A 17,410-nucleotide genomic window follows, 5' to 3' on the forward strand; every position below is an offset into this window, starting at 1 on the left:
GTCATACATCTTATCTGGTCGAACCTTGGTATAATAAGTACGATGTATTAGCTTGTATTGAGTAAAGCTGTGTCTAGCACAAATAGAATACTTATGAACTCTACTTATAATCTCTGTCCAGCTTTCCTAAAATAGGATCATTCCTAAATCCTATTCCCAAAGTGACTTAATTGATTTTAGCAGGCATGTAATTTTTCCGTCTAAAGTCGGAATTCCGTCTTTTTTAATCTCGGGAGAAAAAAAATAATTATCTCCCCTTTTTCCGTTTTTTTTTCCGACCCTAAATCAAGATTCGAGACGTAGTTTATATTACGCCGTAGTTGATTGGTCGATATGTTCCTTGTGACCAATCAGGACATCTGTTATGAATGATGACGTTAATAACGTCATCATTCATAATGGTTATTACCGCCATTTTCCATATGTAAACGATGTCGGTTCTCGAGAGAAAGGACGCTTTACGAGTAAAAGAAATTGATAAACATGTCAAAAATAAGTTTCGATGGGACTGGATGGAAAGGAAAATCACTGATACTGTTGGGAAGAAGGAAGTTACGACTGTTCGGTGATTTTATTCGGAAAATCGATCGTCGTTTTGTGCACGTGGTGTCATGATAATATTGACTATGGATCACGAGGTTTCAAGGCTTTGGAAGTACATGCGAAACGCCAAAAACATATGAAACAACTTGAAGCAAGGTATGTTCTATTAATGATGTTTTCATGTCTTAAAACACTAAAATATTTTCTTCAAATGGTGCTGTCTTTGTTAATTTTAGCATGTTAAATTGGTGAAAAACCAGGAGCTTCGGGGGGGCGTCGCCCCCCCTTGTCCCCCCACCAGGACCTGGCTGGGGGCCTTCGTCCCCCAGACCCCCGGAAATTTTTTCAGTCTTTTTTATTGTGGTCAAATCACATGCCTGTTTTGGAGACTCTGGACGTAAAAGAAAAATGTGGTCATGAATACGTGTAATTGATCCTTTTAAAGTTAGAAGTGGTGTCAAAAACGCATCCAAAACTTTGTCAGTCGGTAAATCTGGAACCCTAAGAAAAGTATGACGAACTAAACTGCTGATCTGTAGATATTTTAAAAAGTGTTGTTTAGGGAGTAAAAAGGTATCACAAAGTTGCTGAAAAGAAGCAACAAAATGTGTCCATATTAAAGTTATCCTTTAAGAAGTGAGACGTGTTCCATAGTTTCAGGTGGCTCTGCAGACAAAGTGGATGATTCAATAGTGCGAGCCAATGAGGGCATCGAGTATGAAGTGGGCGACAACAGACAGTAATTATTTTCGATTCAGAAGTCAGGCTTACGAAATGTTTAATGGTAAGATGATACAACAGAGTACGAATCTAAATGGCCTACAAATTAGACCTTTTTGCCTCTGAAGCAAGTGCTGTCGATTCAACACCGCTCTGATCCCAACAAATGTAATTATGCTCCAATCAGATCGAAGCCAAAGTGACCACATGATTCACCTGCCAGCTCTTATTCCCCCGCTCACTCCTCTGTGGCCGCAAACGACAGTAACAATGAGATAAGCCTCGATTGGATTTCCTTACTCAAATTTGATCATCGCGTGCTTGACTGGCTGGGCTTCAACGTGACACGTAAGACTAATTGTTGCTGCAGTGGAAACACACAATGAGGCTATCGGTAAAATGGGTTACGGGTAAAGATAACCAAAAACTGTTTTGTAATGTTGCTTGAATGCGAGACGACCCCCACGTACCCTAGGAGACATCTTATGGATTTTTCCTCCTATGTTCTGATACAATATACCAGAGGTGGGACCAAGTCATTGTTTTGCAAGTCACAAGTAAGTCTCAAGTCTTTGCCCTCAAGTCCGAGTCAAGTCCCGAGTCAAGACAGGCAAGACCCGAGTCAAGTCCAAAGTCAAGACTGGAAAGTCTCAAGTCAAGTCCTAAGTCCTGCATTTTGAGTTTCGAGTCCTTTCAAGTCCTTTTAACCACAGACTAATATATTAACACAGATTGTGTATGCTTTTCAAACGCTGTATTTATTTATTAAAACAAGTGCATTTTAAATTGCAGGAAAGAAAATTGTGCTGACATTGCACTTCATAATAGCACTATTAACCAGTCATTTTAAACATTAACTCATTCCTTTACAGAACAAACACATTGAAAAATAAAGTGCAAATGTACTTATTTGTACAAAAGTGTTAACATTGAAAAAACATGACATATACGTGAACATAACAAAAAAGTTGTACTTTTTATATGTCAGGGCCCTATGCTGCATTGCATTTGCAAAAGACCAAATTAGCCAAGAGTCTGTCAGTCATTTGTGCACGATGGGGGCGTAGTATGATGCCACCATGGCTGAAAACTCGCTCCACTGGAGCACTGGAGGCAGGCACTGCCAAGACTCTCATGGCCACTCGTAACAGTGAAGGAAGAGTCTTCATGTTCAATGCCCAGACCAAAAGGGGGGAGAGAGTTTTTTTGGGTTGGTGCACTACTTGTAAGTGTATCTTGTGTTTTTTTATGTTGATTTAATTAAAAAAAGAAAAAAAATATATATATATATTTCTTGTGCGGCCCGATACCAATCGATCCACGGACCAGTAGCGGGCCGCGGCCCGGTGGTTGGGGACCACTGAGGTAAACAACCAACAGTATGTCAGAAAGCTAGCTAAAACGGTACACATATTCATAATATAGTATACATTTTAACTGACCTTTATTTTACTATTTTTGTCTTTTTTTAGGTGGCTAAAATACGCGGTGCTGCTGACTGCCGTCTAATGTTACGTGTGATATATTGACTAACCCTGCTTAAAAAAAATCACTGAACAAAAAGTATGAATAAGGTAGTGAACTGCAACAGATTCCCGTGTTTGCAATAACGTTATAACGTTAGCAGTGAGTTTACAGCCTCACTGATTTAACTACACAGCAAATAAAAGTCACGTTACTTAGCCAATAAACGTTATCTTACATTCAAAACTTACCGTTCTTTGTGCAACTTCAAATGCCGGACAAAGTTGGAAGTTGTTTCCTCTCCATCAGTAATTTTCGAACCGCATGTGTTGCATACTGCAAACCGTTTTGTGTTGACCACCTCGTAATTTTTATACCCAAACGAAATTATTTTAGGTATCATTTTTTGTTCACTGGCGTGTGGTTTGGACATGTCTTCTTCGTTGATTGTCCTGCAATTTGATTGGATGAATGCTGTGTGATGAAAACAAAGTAGATCTAATTCTATTGGCTGTTGTACTGAGACCACACCAGCTGACACACGCAACGCTGATAGACAAGTACACAATGAAAAATACGGAGCGCTCCCGAATAACTTTTTCATCTTTGGGTTTTGGGGAAAGTAGCAAGTCATGTCAAGTCATGTCAATTCAAAAGGCTCAAGTCCAAGTGAAGTCACAAGTCATTGATGTTAAAGTCTATGTCGAGTTGCAAGTCTTTTTACATTTTGTCAAGTCGAGTCTAAAGTCATCAAATTCATGACTCGAGTCTGACTCGAGTCCAAGTCATGTGACTCGAGTCCACACCTCTGCAATATACTGACATACAATTTTGTTTTGTTTTTCCAGTCGCTGTTCCACCTTCCTGTGTTCAGAAGGCTGGTTCTCAACTACCATCTGTCTGAGCAGATCCTGGACAAGTGTAAGAGCCACGCGGTGAGTTTTCATCAACATCAGGGGCTTCCAAACATTTTTCCTCCAAGGGCTGTTTCCTCAAAAAATAAAGGATGCAAAGGTAACATAGCATATTAGTGATATTATAAATAGTAGTGGTTCTAACTTCTTCGAGGACGCCCTGTGCTAGCCTCCTCCTTTAATTTTTTGTTTTCCTTCATCCTTCTGGTGCTCCCTAGAGCAGGGGTTCTTAACTTTTTTGACCTCGGGGCCCAACTTTCCCTCTACAGAAGGGACCGGGGTCCACTTAAATATTAACACTGACTTAGTAATCTTATTCTTCATTTTAATCTTATTCAATAATTATATCCAATCTACTTACAGTTTAACAGAATAAACCTTTTCAAACGTTATCAAAGCATGTGTTAATCACAAAGATTATTATCAAGGCTTTGGCCAATAAGTACTAATCTAATGTATTGCAAAAGAAGGGACTCAAAAAGACTGATGAAAAATACATTTACACACAATAATGCAATGCTAAAATAAATACATCCTTACTAAATTAATATAAATCATATATACTAATAAAACTAAAGTGCAAATTAAAAAAAAGCTTCACCACTTTGGTCATAATTTTTGCGCTTAAGTAACTTATCTATAACTAGCTCCAGACTTCTTCTGTTTGTTTGATTTTGTCATTACTGCCACAAGTGGTGGAAAAGTGTATTACAACTGAGTACCGCTGCGGCCCATACGGACCAAAGCTGAGGAACAGTTGTTTTTTTTGGCGGCCCTCAAGGAAGCACTCGAGGCCTATGGTTAAGAAACATTGCCCTAGAGACTTCTGCCCTGGGCAGTTGCTCATGTGGCATATACCTAGAACCGCCACAGAGTATCAATATTTTTGTTATATTATGCCTTTTTCCCATCCATTTTTGGTGCATTTAATTTGTAATGTTTGAGGGTTAACAGAATTCAGGATTTTTTAAATGATTATTTACTATTGGGATATAAGGCTTGGTCGCATCTCAGAGTGCTTTTTGTAGTGCTTATCATTAGTAGTAGTGTCAACATTTTCTCAATACCTTACGTTTTTTTGCTTTTTTTGGGTGATATTTTTCTGTTTTATTTGTTCCATTGTATATAATTTTTTTTTAAAAGAGTGAAAAAGAAGCTAAAACTAATCTAAGGCCAATATACTAAGGCATTGTAAACACTGATTTAGGTCTCAATGTGTATTATTATTATTATTATTAGTACCACATGGGGTCCCCCAGGGCTCAATCCTTGCCCCAATTTTATTTGCGCTTTACCTTCTCCCCCTTGGTTCTATTTTTAGGAAGTACAGTATTGCATTTCATTTTTATGCCGATGATTGCCAGATTTATTTTCCCATAGCACAAAATAACACGGTTCAACGTCTTATTGACTGCCTGCACGACATCAAAGTCTGGCTTTCAGCTAACTTCCTGAGCCTAAATGAAGATAAAACAGAAGTTATGTTGTTCGGTCCAAGTCGCTCTCCCTCCCCCAACGTTGACCTCGGCACTCTGACCCCGTATCTCAGCGACTCTGTCACAAACCTGGGGGTAAAGTTTGACTCAGATTTTAAATTCGAAAAACAAATCAGCAGCGTCGTTCAAAAAAGCTTTTATCAATTACGCCAAATAGCGAAAGTGAAACCGCTTCTATCAAGACATGATCTTGAGAAATTAATCCACGCTTTTATCTCGACTCGTCTTGACTACTGCAATGCCCTGTATGTAGGCATTAGCCAGGCCTCCCTCGCCCGCCTGCAGCTCGTGCAGAACTCTGCTGCTCGTCTGCTAACACAGACCCGCAGACGTGAGCACATCACCCCTATTTTAGCGTCCCTTCACTGGCTCCCTGTGCGTTACCGAATCAATTTTAAACTCCTTTTATTTGTTTTTAAATGTCTAAACAACCTCGCGCCAACCTATCTCTCCGACCTCCTTCAGCCTTACTGCCCCACCCGATCCTTAAGATCAGCCGATCAGCTGCTGTTGACGGTCCCTGACACAAGGCTGAAGCTTAGAGGTGACAGAGCTTTCGCCGTTGCTGCTCCCAAGCTCTGGAACGACCTACCCCTGAGTGTTAGACAAGCCTCCTCTCTTCCTGTTTTTAAATCTCTCTTAAAAACATACTTTTATTCCATGGCTTTTAACACTGAGTGATATCCATCCTGCAATGGCGCCCCATAATACACCTGCTGTGATCCTGTTTTTATGTTTTTATGTTTTTATTAATTCTATTTTAATTATTTATTTTTTATCGTGTTCTGTGTGTGTTGTGTTGTGTTTGCTCGGTACTCGTTTTATCTTTTAACCTGTTCATTGTACAGCACTTTGGCTACCCCTGTGGTAAATTTTAAATGTGCTTTATAAATAAAGTTGATTTGATTTGATTTGATTTGATTAGTAGTAATAGTAATAGTAGTATCAACTTTTTCTCGTTAATTTACAACTTTTCTCTTTTTTGTAAATGTTTTCCATTTTATCTGTTTCAATGTATCTAATACAAAGTAATTTTAAAACAAGCTGCAGGTTGCAAATTTTGTAAAAAAAAAAAAAAAAAAAAAAAGGACACAAACAAAAAAAGGTTAAAACCAAGGCATTAAGAAGAAACCAGACATTATCAATACTGTATTTTAAAAGAAAAAACAGCCTGCATGTCAACTTTGTTATAGGTAACGTTGTGCATTTTAGATATTATTATTATTATTAATAGTAGTATATATATATATATATATATATATATATATATATATATATATATATAATTTATTTTTTTCCCTTTTTTTCCTCTTTTATTGTATCTATTAAAAAATTATTAAAAAAAATAACAAGCTGCCGGCTGCAAATGGGCCCCAGACCGCACTTTTGACCCTCTTGATTTACATAATCATCACCTCGTTATGGGTACCGAATCCGGTGCTTTTTTGGCATGGACCGAATCCCCCCCGGTTCCACTGATTTACATAAAATCCAACAGTATCATCTTACGGTACCTGGTTGCGCGCAACATCTTGCCAGGTTGCCGACTCGACTGGCTCTTGCCACTTTGGCCCTTCCAGCAGCACTAAGAGCGGACCTCTCGGAAATGTTGCAATTTTCAATGCCAACAAAGAAATTGACTCAAAACACTCCACTGTAAGTAAACAAGGCACTTTTTGAAAATGTGCTAACTTGATGCTAATATACATTGGCTTTGCAAACGGCATGCTACTGATTAGCATTAGCGATTTTACATGGCGATTTCAACATCTCCAGATGTGTTGATGAAAACTACAGCTAAGATGCACGTTACAATCATACAACTGATGCGTAATAAGCAGTGTTCATAATAACGGGGTTATATAATAACGCCGTTAGTAACACAGTTACTTTTACTAGTAACGAGTAATCTAATGAATTACTTTTAGGTCCGTTACAATGCCATTAGCGATACCTTGATGTAACGTGGCACGCTACTTCTTATGTCAACAACAAGACAGCGTCATAAGTCCAGCAAGTTCAATGCAGGAAATAACTTTTTACGAGTGAAAGCAACTAGCAGCACCACGCTAAAATGAACTTGATATCAAAAAAGAAGAGGCAACATCACACTGTGACACAGCAGACAACAACATACACATTCGCACACAATGAGAATAATGAACAACAAATCAATGATTGAAGTGACAAACTTGCCATCCAAACAATACACTGTTTGTTGACAAGAAGATATGACAGCCATCGGACTACATTTAATCTCTTTATTAAGCAGAGTTGACACTATCCGGTGAAAAGATTCAAAAGTGCTGGCGTCAGAGCCGACAAACTGCCAATGCTAACTGCTAAAGCTAACAAACACAGCTCCGTTGAAACCCTTGATGACGTCACATGTCACTAGGCAACACGACCCACCTTTTAAAAGCACACACACACTGTGTTCCCATATGAAACGTCTCTCCACTGCATATGCCAGATATTTGAATTTTTTTCTTTCTTTTTTTTTAAGTAACGTATCAATTACTTCTTGCGATGAGGTGGCGACTTGTCCAGGGTGTACCCCGCCTTCCGCCCGATTGTAGCTGAGATAAGCTCCAGCAGCCCCCGCGACCCCAAAGGGAATAAGCGTTAGAAAATGGATGGATGGATGGGTATCAATTACTTTCCCTAGTAATTTCATTACATTTATTAAAGAGTAATTCCATTAGTAATTCAATTACTTTTTTGGTAAAGTAACGAGTAACTAAAATGAATTACTTTTTAAAAGTGGTTTTCAAAACACTGATCATAAGTACAATACTTACATTATTCAGACTTTTTGGTGCGCGACAAAAGACTAGACAGCAAAGTCTGAACTGACTAACCCACAGACCATAAACAATAGACTCCTGCTATCTATCGTCTTGGACTTGCAACTGTTTTTGAGACTCAGAAATGTGATAATAAAACAAGATTGTGGAGGGGGGCGTAGTCTGCAGGCCTGTAAGGACCGGCCTCGAAGCCAGCGGCAGGTGAGTAGATTGCCCAGCTGGGGCTGGTTATCTAATCACCTGTCGCCTTTATTAGCAGCAGCCGGGCCGAGACACGTGGTTGGTGTTGGAGCCAGGGAAAGACACACGCACAGAGACAGAACGAGGACGAGCAAAGACACGCCGGACTGGAAAGTCCAAAATATATTGCTGGAAAGCAATCCAATAAAAACTTGCTCAAACCCTGTACACCGGGCTCAAAGACAGATCTATCGGACTCAGGAGAACCCTCCACAAGCAAAGATGCTCACAAAGATGTAACGACTGGACAATAGTTTTCATAATGAGCTAATTTTTAAATGTTACCAAAAAAAAGATTTTACTATCAAAAAGTATATTTAGTAACACACACAAAAGTACCAAAACTTGGTATCGTTGAGTACTTGTTTTGATTCCCAGGTACCAGTGATTTGGTACCGTATCGGTTCAAATGTGACTGGCACCCATCCCCATCATCAACAGACTTAAGCGTAATGAATATTTTTCTCATCACAATCTTGATCTTGCTCTCCAAGGACAAGAGGAACATCGCCTTCATGCAGGAGCTGCGGTGTCTCTTCTCCCTCTTGGTGGGCTCCACACGCAGGTTCGTCGACCCCTCAGCCGCCGTGGAGCTACTGCGAGAAGCATTCAGAACTAGCGAGGCCCAGCAGGTACATGTTTGTCTTCTACCATTGCTACAAAAATCCCATTCGTGTAAAAAAGGTTGTTTTTTTTCCGCTTAAACTAAAGGATGTGAGCGAGTTCTCCCACAAGCTGCTGGACTGGTTAGAAGATGCCTTTCAGCTCGCCGCCAATGGAGAGTAAGACATACTTTGATGTGACGCATGTGTATTATCAACGGCCTTCCTAACTAACACCAAGTTTGCTTCCAGTAGCCCAGCAGATAAGCAACAAAACCCCATGGTGCAACTTTTCTATGGCACTTTTGTGACCGAGAGGAAGCATGAGGGTAAGTGGCGCTTCAGTCTTTAACGTTGCCACCATTACGGACCACTCATGTATCTCTCTCTCTGTGTAGGTCAAATCCTTTGTAACATTGAGCAGTTTGGCCAGTACCCCCTACAAGTAAATGGCTTTAACAACCTGGACGAGTGCCTGGAAGGCGCCATGGTCGAGCGGGAGATCGAGTCGCTTCACGCCGATCTCAGCGTTCCCTGCGGCAGAGAGGTTGGGTAGCTTCAGCTCAGATGTTTTTTGAATGAGAAATGTCGATGCCTGGCTCATTTCTCTTTGCCACGCAGAGATGGTTCAAGAAGTTGCCGCCCGTTTTGACGTTCGAACTGTCCAGATTTGAGTTCAACACCCAGCTGGGCCGCCCCGAGAAGATACACAAGAAACTGGAGTTCCCGCAAATTATCCACATGGACAGGTGACAGGTTTTTTTTTCTTCCATGTCACATGCCGAGTAAGAACTAGCAGAAGCAGACAAGAAAGCATGATAATAGCTAAGCTAGCTTGAAACAACAGAAGAAATAAGTGCTGAGTAAAGTTTAGGAAGCACGTTACAGTAGATATTATTGGAAAATTAACAAGTAGGTTCATTGGAGTCTAGATAAGGGGTGTCCAAACTACAACCATGTGCAGCTCGCCAGGCACCTAAATTCTAAGTTCAGTCTACTGCATACTTGCCAACCTTGAGACCTCTGATTTCGGGAGGTGGGGGGAGGTGGGGGGTAGGCGTGGTCGGGGTGGGACGGGGGCGTGGCTAAAAGGGGAGGAGTATATTTACAGCTAGAATTCACCAAGTCAAGTATTTCATATATATATATACATATATATATATATATATATATATATATACATATATATATACATATATATAAGAAATACTTGACGTTCAGTGATATCTAGCTATATATATATATATATATATATATATATATATATATATATATATATATATATATATATATAAAATAAATACTTGAATTTCAGTGTTCATTTATTTACACATATACACACACATAACACTCATCTACTCATTGTTGAGTTAAGGGTTGAATTGTCTATCCTTGTTCTATTCTCTGTCACTATTTTTCGAACCATGCTGAACACACTACACACTCTCTGATGATGCATTGATGTGTGGCACGCACAAAAGTGCTTTCATCAAATGCACTAGATGGCAGTATTGTCCTGTTTAAGAGTGTCACAACATTGCTGTTTACGGCAGACGAACTGCTTTACGGTATACAAAAAAGTGACTGCTGTTGTTGTGTGTTGTTGCCACGCTAGGGAGGACGTTAATGAAACTGCCTAACAATAAACCCACATAAGAAACCAAGAACTCGCCCTCCATCATTCTATAGTTATAACGTGATTGGGCAGGTACGCTTTTTTATATTGTGGAGGACCTGAGTCCGCCTGAATTTCGGGAGATTTTCGGGAGAAAATTTGTCCCGGGAGGTTTTCGGGAGAGGCGCTGAATTTCGGGAGTCTCCCGGAAAATCCGGGAGGGTTGGCAAGTATGGTCTACTGTTAATTCAACCTGAAGAGATGCTGGTTGTAGGGCTGCAACAACAAATCGATTATAAAAATAGTTGGCAATTAATTTAGTCATCGATTCGTTGGATCTATGCTATGCACATGCGCAGAGGCTACTTTTTTTTTTTTTTTTAATTATTTATAAACTGCAACATTTACAAACAGCTGAGAAACAATAATCAAAATAAGTATGGTGCCAGTATGCTGGGGTTTTTTTTTCAATAAAATACTGGAAAGGATAGAAATGTAGTTTGTCTCTTTTATCCGATTATTAATCGATTAATCGAAGTAATAATCCACAGATTAATCGATTATCAAATGAGTTGTTAGTTACAGCCCTAGGTGGTTGCACTTTATTTTTTAATATTAATATTGCATTATTTTTTATTTTTGTTTAAAAACAAAAGCAGAAGTAGCACTTAAATAGACTTTTAAAATGTTGGTTACTGTACTTTTATTGAATCAAATCAAATCAAATCAACTTTATTTATAGAGCACATTTAAAATTTACCACAGGGGTAGCTAAAGTGCTGTACAATGAGCAGGTTAAAAGATAAAACGAGTACCGAGCAAACACAACACAACACAAACAGAACACGATAAAAAATAAATAATTAAAATAGAATTAATAAAAACATAAAAACAGGATCACAGCAGGTGTATTATGGGGCGCCATTGCAGGATGGATATCACTCAGTGTTAAAAGCCATGGAATAAAAGTATGTTTTTAAGAGAGATTTAAAAACAGGAAGAGAGGAGGCTTGTCTAACACTCAGGGGTAGGTCGTTCCAGAGCTTGGGAGCAGCAACGGCGAAAGCTCTGTCACCTCTAAGCTTCAGCCTTGTGTCAGGGACCGTCAACAGCAGCTGATCGGCTGATCTTAAGGATCGGGTGGGGCAGTAAGGCTGAAGGAGGTCGGAGAGATAGGTTGGCGCGAGGTTGTTTAGACATTTAAAAACAAATAAAAGGAGTTTAAAATGTATTCGGTAACGCACAGGGAGCCAGTGAAGGGACGCTAAAATAGGGGTGATGTGCTCACGTCTGCGGGTCTGTGTTAGCAGACGAGTAGCAGAGTTCTGCACGAGCTGCAGGCGGGCGAGGGAGGCCTGGCTAATGCCAACATACAGGGCATTACAATAATCAAGACGAGTCGAGATAAAAGCGTGGATTAATTTCTCAAGATCATGTCTTGATAGAAGCGGTTTCACTTTCGCTATTTGGCGTAATTGATAAAAACTTTTTTGAACGACGCTGCTGATTTGTTTTTCGAATTTAAAATCTGAGTCAAACTTTTGAACATGTGTTGAATGTTGAAAATGTGAGCACAAAAGGTTTCTTCTTGTTAATTCAACCTAAAATGTTGGTTGCATTTTATTCAAACAAGATGTGAATGATTTGGCTATTAATTCTTATTTACTTGCATGTTTGTATCCATAATTCATTTATACATAATTCCCTTACAATAAATAACAGAAATATAGGAAACTTCACCTTCAGTGTCCAGTATGCACGATTTATTTCAGTCGGACCGGTTTAATTTTTTTTTTTGCTTAATAGTTACTGAATCGATTTCAACTCAGTGAATTGTTTCGGATGGTATCGTTCTAAATAAACTAGTAACGTCCCTGAATTGTATCGTCCACCGCAAAGTATGATTCGAATCGTATGGTTGTTGAAATGAATCATTACACCCCTAATAGCAGGTCTAATTTCTTTCCGTTTTCTTTTCATTCTGATGAAAGAAACAGACCAAAACAAATGTCCACTCCAGAGGACGCTGGTTCTCAAAATAACAATAATAGTCCGGCCCCTCAGTCCTTAGCTTTCTGAAAATCTGTATGTATAACATAATATTAGTAGCTTTTGTCCGTTTTTACAGACACATATTTCCTTTTGCAGCAAGCCACTGAAATCCTCCTTTGTAGGCTATTTTCCTTTATTTTACTTTTGTACAAAGAAAACATTTGTAGTGACTCCTCCACTGCATTTTCTTTAAATGTATCTTTTTTTTAGTCCAGTCTTTGTTAGGAGTCAGACTTTTTTAATATATTTTATACTACTTTTTTTCAGTGGCCTATTTGTTTAAAAGCAAGTATGGCAGTCTTCTCTCTTGTGATGTGTATGCCTTGCTGTTGCCCCCTGCAGAGTGGAGGAAGTAGTGCATGAAAGTCTCTTGTGATTATCTTATCTACTGTGCCCTAATTAGTTCACTTTAGTTCAGTGCTTCTTAATTATTCACTGTTATACCCCCCTAGGAGGAAGCCAAAATTGTTGCCCCCCAACGCTCTGCCGTTGTGTCATTTGTCTATAAAATTGTTATTAGTACACCTCCGCATAACATTGTATCCTTATTAACATTAAAGAAAACAAAAAAGGACGAAATAAATATTAATCAACTTACAACAAAGAAGAACTTTATCGACATTGTTTTTTAGTCTGTAACAAATATTTTAAATGCAATAATTTGCCTGAAATTCAAAAAGATAATCCTTATTTAAACTAACAATTTATTTTTAACATTTATTTATTGATGTTCATACACATACAATTGACATAAGTTGTTAAACATACATCAAATGCTGTTTTTTTCCCTAACAAGTAGAATAAAATACCTAAAAATATATATATATATATATAATAATAATAATAAATAAAGTAAGAAAGCGCAGACAGCTGCATTCCTCAACGACCTTAGAGAGATACTGTATAGTAATCCCCAAGCACACAAAGGCTCATCAACCACCCACATTTCAATTGTGTTTCACTCAGGGTTAATTTGGAGATCAGTATCTCCTACATATTTCGGAAAGGCATCCCACAGTTCTTGAACTATAACATGTTTTTAACTGATTTTAAGCATTTGATACTGAAACATTAAATAATAAACCCAATAAATAATAATCAATTCAAATCGATTACATAAAAAAAACGTTGGAAAAATAAAGTGCTGTGAATACTTTCCAGATGCACTGTACAAAACAATAATAAATGCAAAAATCTGTGCAGATTTTTTTTTTTTCTTTTTTTAAGAATGAAATTCAGGAAGTCATTACACGTTTTGTAAGAGAGAAGGGGTTTGAAGCATGATACTGATAAAGCATGGTCACAGGTGGTAGGCATCTTTAACACAACAAACACACTGAACCAACGTGACATCTGTAAAAAAAAAAAAAAAAACCGCACAATTCTGATTAAGTACCATCCTCCAATTTGATGTCTCGTACAATCTGCAGTTGAGTAAAGAAAGTGTTGTTGTAAAAAAAAAATACATGAATTGCATTGCATCTGCTTGCAGGTATCTTCATAAAAACCTACAGTGTACTCACGAGAGGAGAGGAGAGGTGAAAAAACTGAAGGAGCAACTTGCAGCCCTCCAACAGAAACTTGAATGGTACGTATGTCGTCCACAGCTCATTTACCACATGGGGTCCCCCAGGGCTCAATCCTTGCCCCAATGTTATTTGCGCTTTACCTTCTCCCCCTTGGTTCTATTTTTAGGAAGTACAGTATTGCATTTCATTTTTATGCCGATGATTGCCAGATTTATTTTCCCATGGCACAAAATAACACGGTTCAACGTCTTATTGACTGCCTGCACGACATCAAAGTCTGGCTTTCAGCTAACTTCCTGAGCCTAAATGAAGATAAAACAGAAGTTATGTTGTTCGGTCCAAGTCGCTCTCCCTCCCCCAACGTTGACCTCGGCACTCTGACCCCGTATCTCAGCGACTGTGTCACAAACCTGGGGGTAAAGTTTGACTCAGATTTTAAATTCGAAAAACAAATCAGCAGCGTCGTTCAAAAAAGCTTTTATCAATTACGCCAAATAGCGAAAGTGAAACCGCTTCTATCAAGACATGATCTTGAGAAATTAATCCACGCTTTTATCTCGACTCGTCTTGATTATTGTAATGCCCTGTATGTTGGCATTAGCCAGGCCTCCCTCGCCCGCCTGCAGCTCGTGCAGAACTCTGCTGCTCGTCTGCTAACACAGACCCGCAGACGTGAGCACATCACCCCTATTTTAGCGTCCCTTCACTGGCTCCCTGTGCGTTACCGAATACATTTTAAACTCCTTTTATTTGTTTTTAAATGTCTAAACAACCTCGCGCCAACCTATCTCTCCGACCTCCTTCAGCCTTACTGCCCCACCCGATCCTTAAGATCAGCCGATCAGCTGCTGTTGACGGTCCCTGACACAAGGCTGAAGCTTAGAGGTGACAGAGCTTTCGCCGTTGCTGCTCCCAAGCTCTGGAACGACCTACCCCTGAGTGTTAGACAAGCCTCCTCTCTTCCTGTTTTTAAATCTCTCTTAAAAACATACTTTTATTCCATGGCTTTTAACACTGAGTGATATCCATCCTGCAATGGCGCCCCATAATACACCTGCTGTGATCCTGTTTTTATGTTTTTATGTTTTTATTAATTCTATTTTAATTATTTATTTTTTATCGTGTTCTGTTTGTGTTGTGTTGTGTTTGCTCGGTACTCGTTTTATCTTTTAACCTGCTCATTGTACAGCACTTTGGCTACCCCTGTGGTAAATTTTAAATGTGCTCTATAAATAAAGTTGATTTGATTTGATTTGATACACAGTAGACATGCTCTACCTTGCGTGGCAGTATTGCACTGTCATGTTCATTCGTGTTTTGCCGCCAGCTACAAGAACTACGGTTCAGGACCCAGCAAGTACCCTCTGGCCGACATGCTGCAGTTTGTGTTGGAGTTTGCGTCCACCAAGCCCGCCGCTGTTTCCCCGGCCGAAGACGCCACACCCCATTCTTCTTCGCCCACTCCTCCTAGCCACCCACTCAGCGAGACCATCAACCAAGATGACAGGTTGGGCACGGAGAGCATCCAAGTCATGAAAACACAAATCAAATCCCACTGATGCTTTCCTCACCCAGTGACCCTGCAGACGCGGAGGAGGGCCAGGTTTCCAGCTGCCAGCGCACGCCCATCTACAAGCCCTTCACCCAGTGCAGACACCCTGCCGACTGCCCGGCCCACCCGGCCCCCCACAGCATCACAGACGAGGAGCTGCACTTTGTTAAGACCTGCCTGCAGCGCTGGAGGACGGAGGTGGAGAACGACGTCAACGGTACTTAGCGAGCATCCGTGCAGTTATGTTTTATTATCTTAACGCTTAACGCACGCAGTCGTTTCCATGCTTGTTTTATTTTGCCGTTTCAGAGCTAAAGGCCAACATTGACAGGCTGAGTCAGACACTGGAGGGCATGTACTCAGACAACACCCTCTGCCAGGTAATGTTTACACCCTCCCCATTCCGTCTGTCTTTCGGCTTTCTACAATGTCTACACGACTGTAAGCCATTGATTTCTCATGCACAAACATTTAAATGTCGGCCTGCAATTAGTAGAAGAAAAACAAAAAAACTGACCTTTGATTGTCTCCCTCTGGGGGGAAATGACATTTTATGTTTTTTTTAAGATGCTGCATCTGCGTAATACATAAAATAAATTAAGTGCGACAGTTTCACGACACACTGAAAAGAAAAGCACTTAAGTAAACAAACAAAAAGATAATTTCATCATTTTATGGGCTTCATTTGGATTAACTTTATTCCCAAAACATGAAGAACTATTTTCTTCTAAAACCACCACTTTGTTTTAATAAAAGTTCAAACTAATTCTGATTTTTAAATACTTTTTTCTTACAATGTTTTGGCAATTTGCTGTAATATGTAATACTTTAATAATATGTAATACAAATTGCAACTTCATGTTTGCACTCTTGATTGTATTCTCGTAAAATTCAAAATAAATAATATATTTTCAAATGAACAATTTATTACGGTTATATTTGTGAGGATTTGTTTTCTTCATAAAATTACAATTGTATTTATGTAAAAAAATTATTTAAATAAAAGTTCAAACTAATTGTGATACAACCAATACTTTATTCTTGCAATATTTTGCCACTTTGTTGAAATATGTCATCATTATTTAAATTGCAATTTTATTCTCATACTTTATTGATTGATTGATTGATTGAAACTTTTATTAGTAGATTGCACAGTACAGTACATATTCTGTACAATTGACCACTAAATGGTAACACCCCAATAAGTTTTTCAACTTGTTAAAGTCGGGGTCCACGTTAATCAATTCATGGTAATACACATGGTAATTCAATTCACTTTTTGGATCGTGTTCTCGTAGAATTTTAAACACATTTTTTAAAATTAAAATCAACAATTTATTCTGGTATTATTTTCACTGTTTTCTCAAAAAATGGCAATTGGATATACAACTTTATTTTAATAAGAGTTTAAACGAATTGTGATATTACCAATACTGTATTCCCGCAATGTTTAGCCATTTTTTCAAAATATGTAATTCTAGTTCAAATTTCAACCTTATTCTCATATTGTTTGGATCGTATTCTTGTAGAATTAAAAAAAATCTATATTTCAAACTTAACAATATTCCGGTAATATTTTTTCTGTTGTCATAAAATGACGATTTTATTTATTAAAAAAAGTTATGACTGTATTTTAATATAAGTTCTGACTAATCCTGATATAACCAATACTTTATTCTTGCAATGTTTTGACATCTTGTCGTAATATGTAATTATCGTTCAAAATGCAACTTTATTCGCATACTTTTTGGATTGTATTCTTGTAAAATAAAAATAAAAAGATATTCTTTATAACATTTTGACTCTTTTCTAATTAAATGACAAGTGGATTTGTTTTAAAAATTATGACTTTATTTTAATAAAAGTTCAAACTAAT

General features: G+C 38.6%; 1 protein-coding gene across 6 annotated transcripts in view; it reads left to right on the forward strand.

Moving 5' to 3' along the window:
• Nucleotides 1-17,410, forward strand: part of usp28 (ubiquitin specific peptidase 28) — a 78,876-nt gene that overhangs the window by 16,972 nt on the left and 44,494 nt on the right. For 5 of the 6 annotated variants that reach the window (XM_061962809.2, XM_061962812.2, XM_061962807.2 and 2 more), the window contains exons 6-15: nucleotides 3,576-3,662; nucleotides 8,679-8,816; nucleotides 8,896-8,966; nucleotides 9,039-9,115; nucleotides 9,185-9,333; nucleotides 9,408-9,535; nucleotides 13,946-14,041; nucleotides 15,310-15,489; nucleotides 15,558-15,751; nucleotides 15,844-15,914. In XM_061962809.2, the coding sequence (XP_061818793.2) occupies nucleotides 3,576-3,662; nucleotides 8,679-8,816; nucleotides 8,896-8,966; nucleotides 9,039-9,115; nucleotides 9,185-9,333; nucleotides 9,408-9,535; nucleotides 13,946-14,041; nucleotides 15,310-15,489; nucleotides 15,558-15,751; nucleotides 15,844-15,914 (1,191 nt within the window). The remainder of the gene's footprint in view (nucleotides 1-3,575; nucleotides 3,663-8,678; nucleotides 8,817-8,895; nucleotides 8,967-9,038; nucleotides 9,116-9,184; nucleotides 9,334-9,407; nucleotides 9,536-13,945; nucleotides 14,042-15,309; nucleotides 15,490-15,557; nucleotides 15,752-15,843; nucleotides 15,915-17,410) is intronic. The other variant, XM_061962811.2, reaches the window with a different exon arrangement.

This window comes from Nerophis lumbriciformis, linkage group LG09 (genome assembly GCF_033978685.3).
Source record: "Nerophis lumbriciformis linkage group LG09, RoL_Nlum_v2.1, whole genome shotgun sequence".
In the NCBI taxonomy this organism is placed as follows: domain Eukaryota; kingdom Metazoa; phylum Chordata; class Actinopteri; order Syngnathiformes; family Syngnathidae; genus Nerophis; species Nerophis lumbriciformis.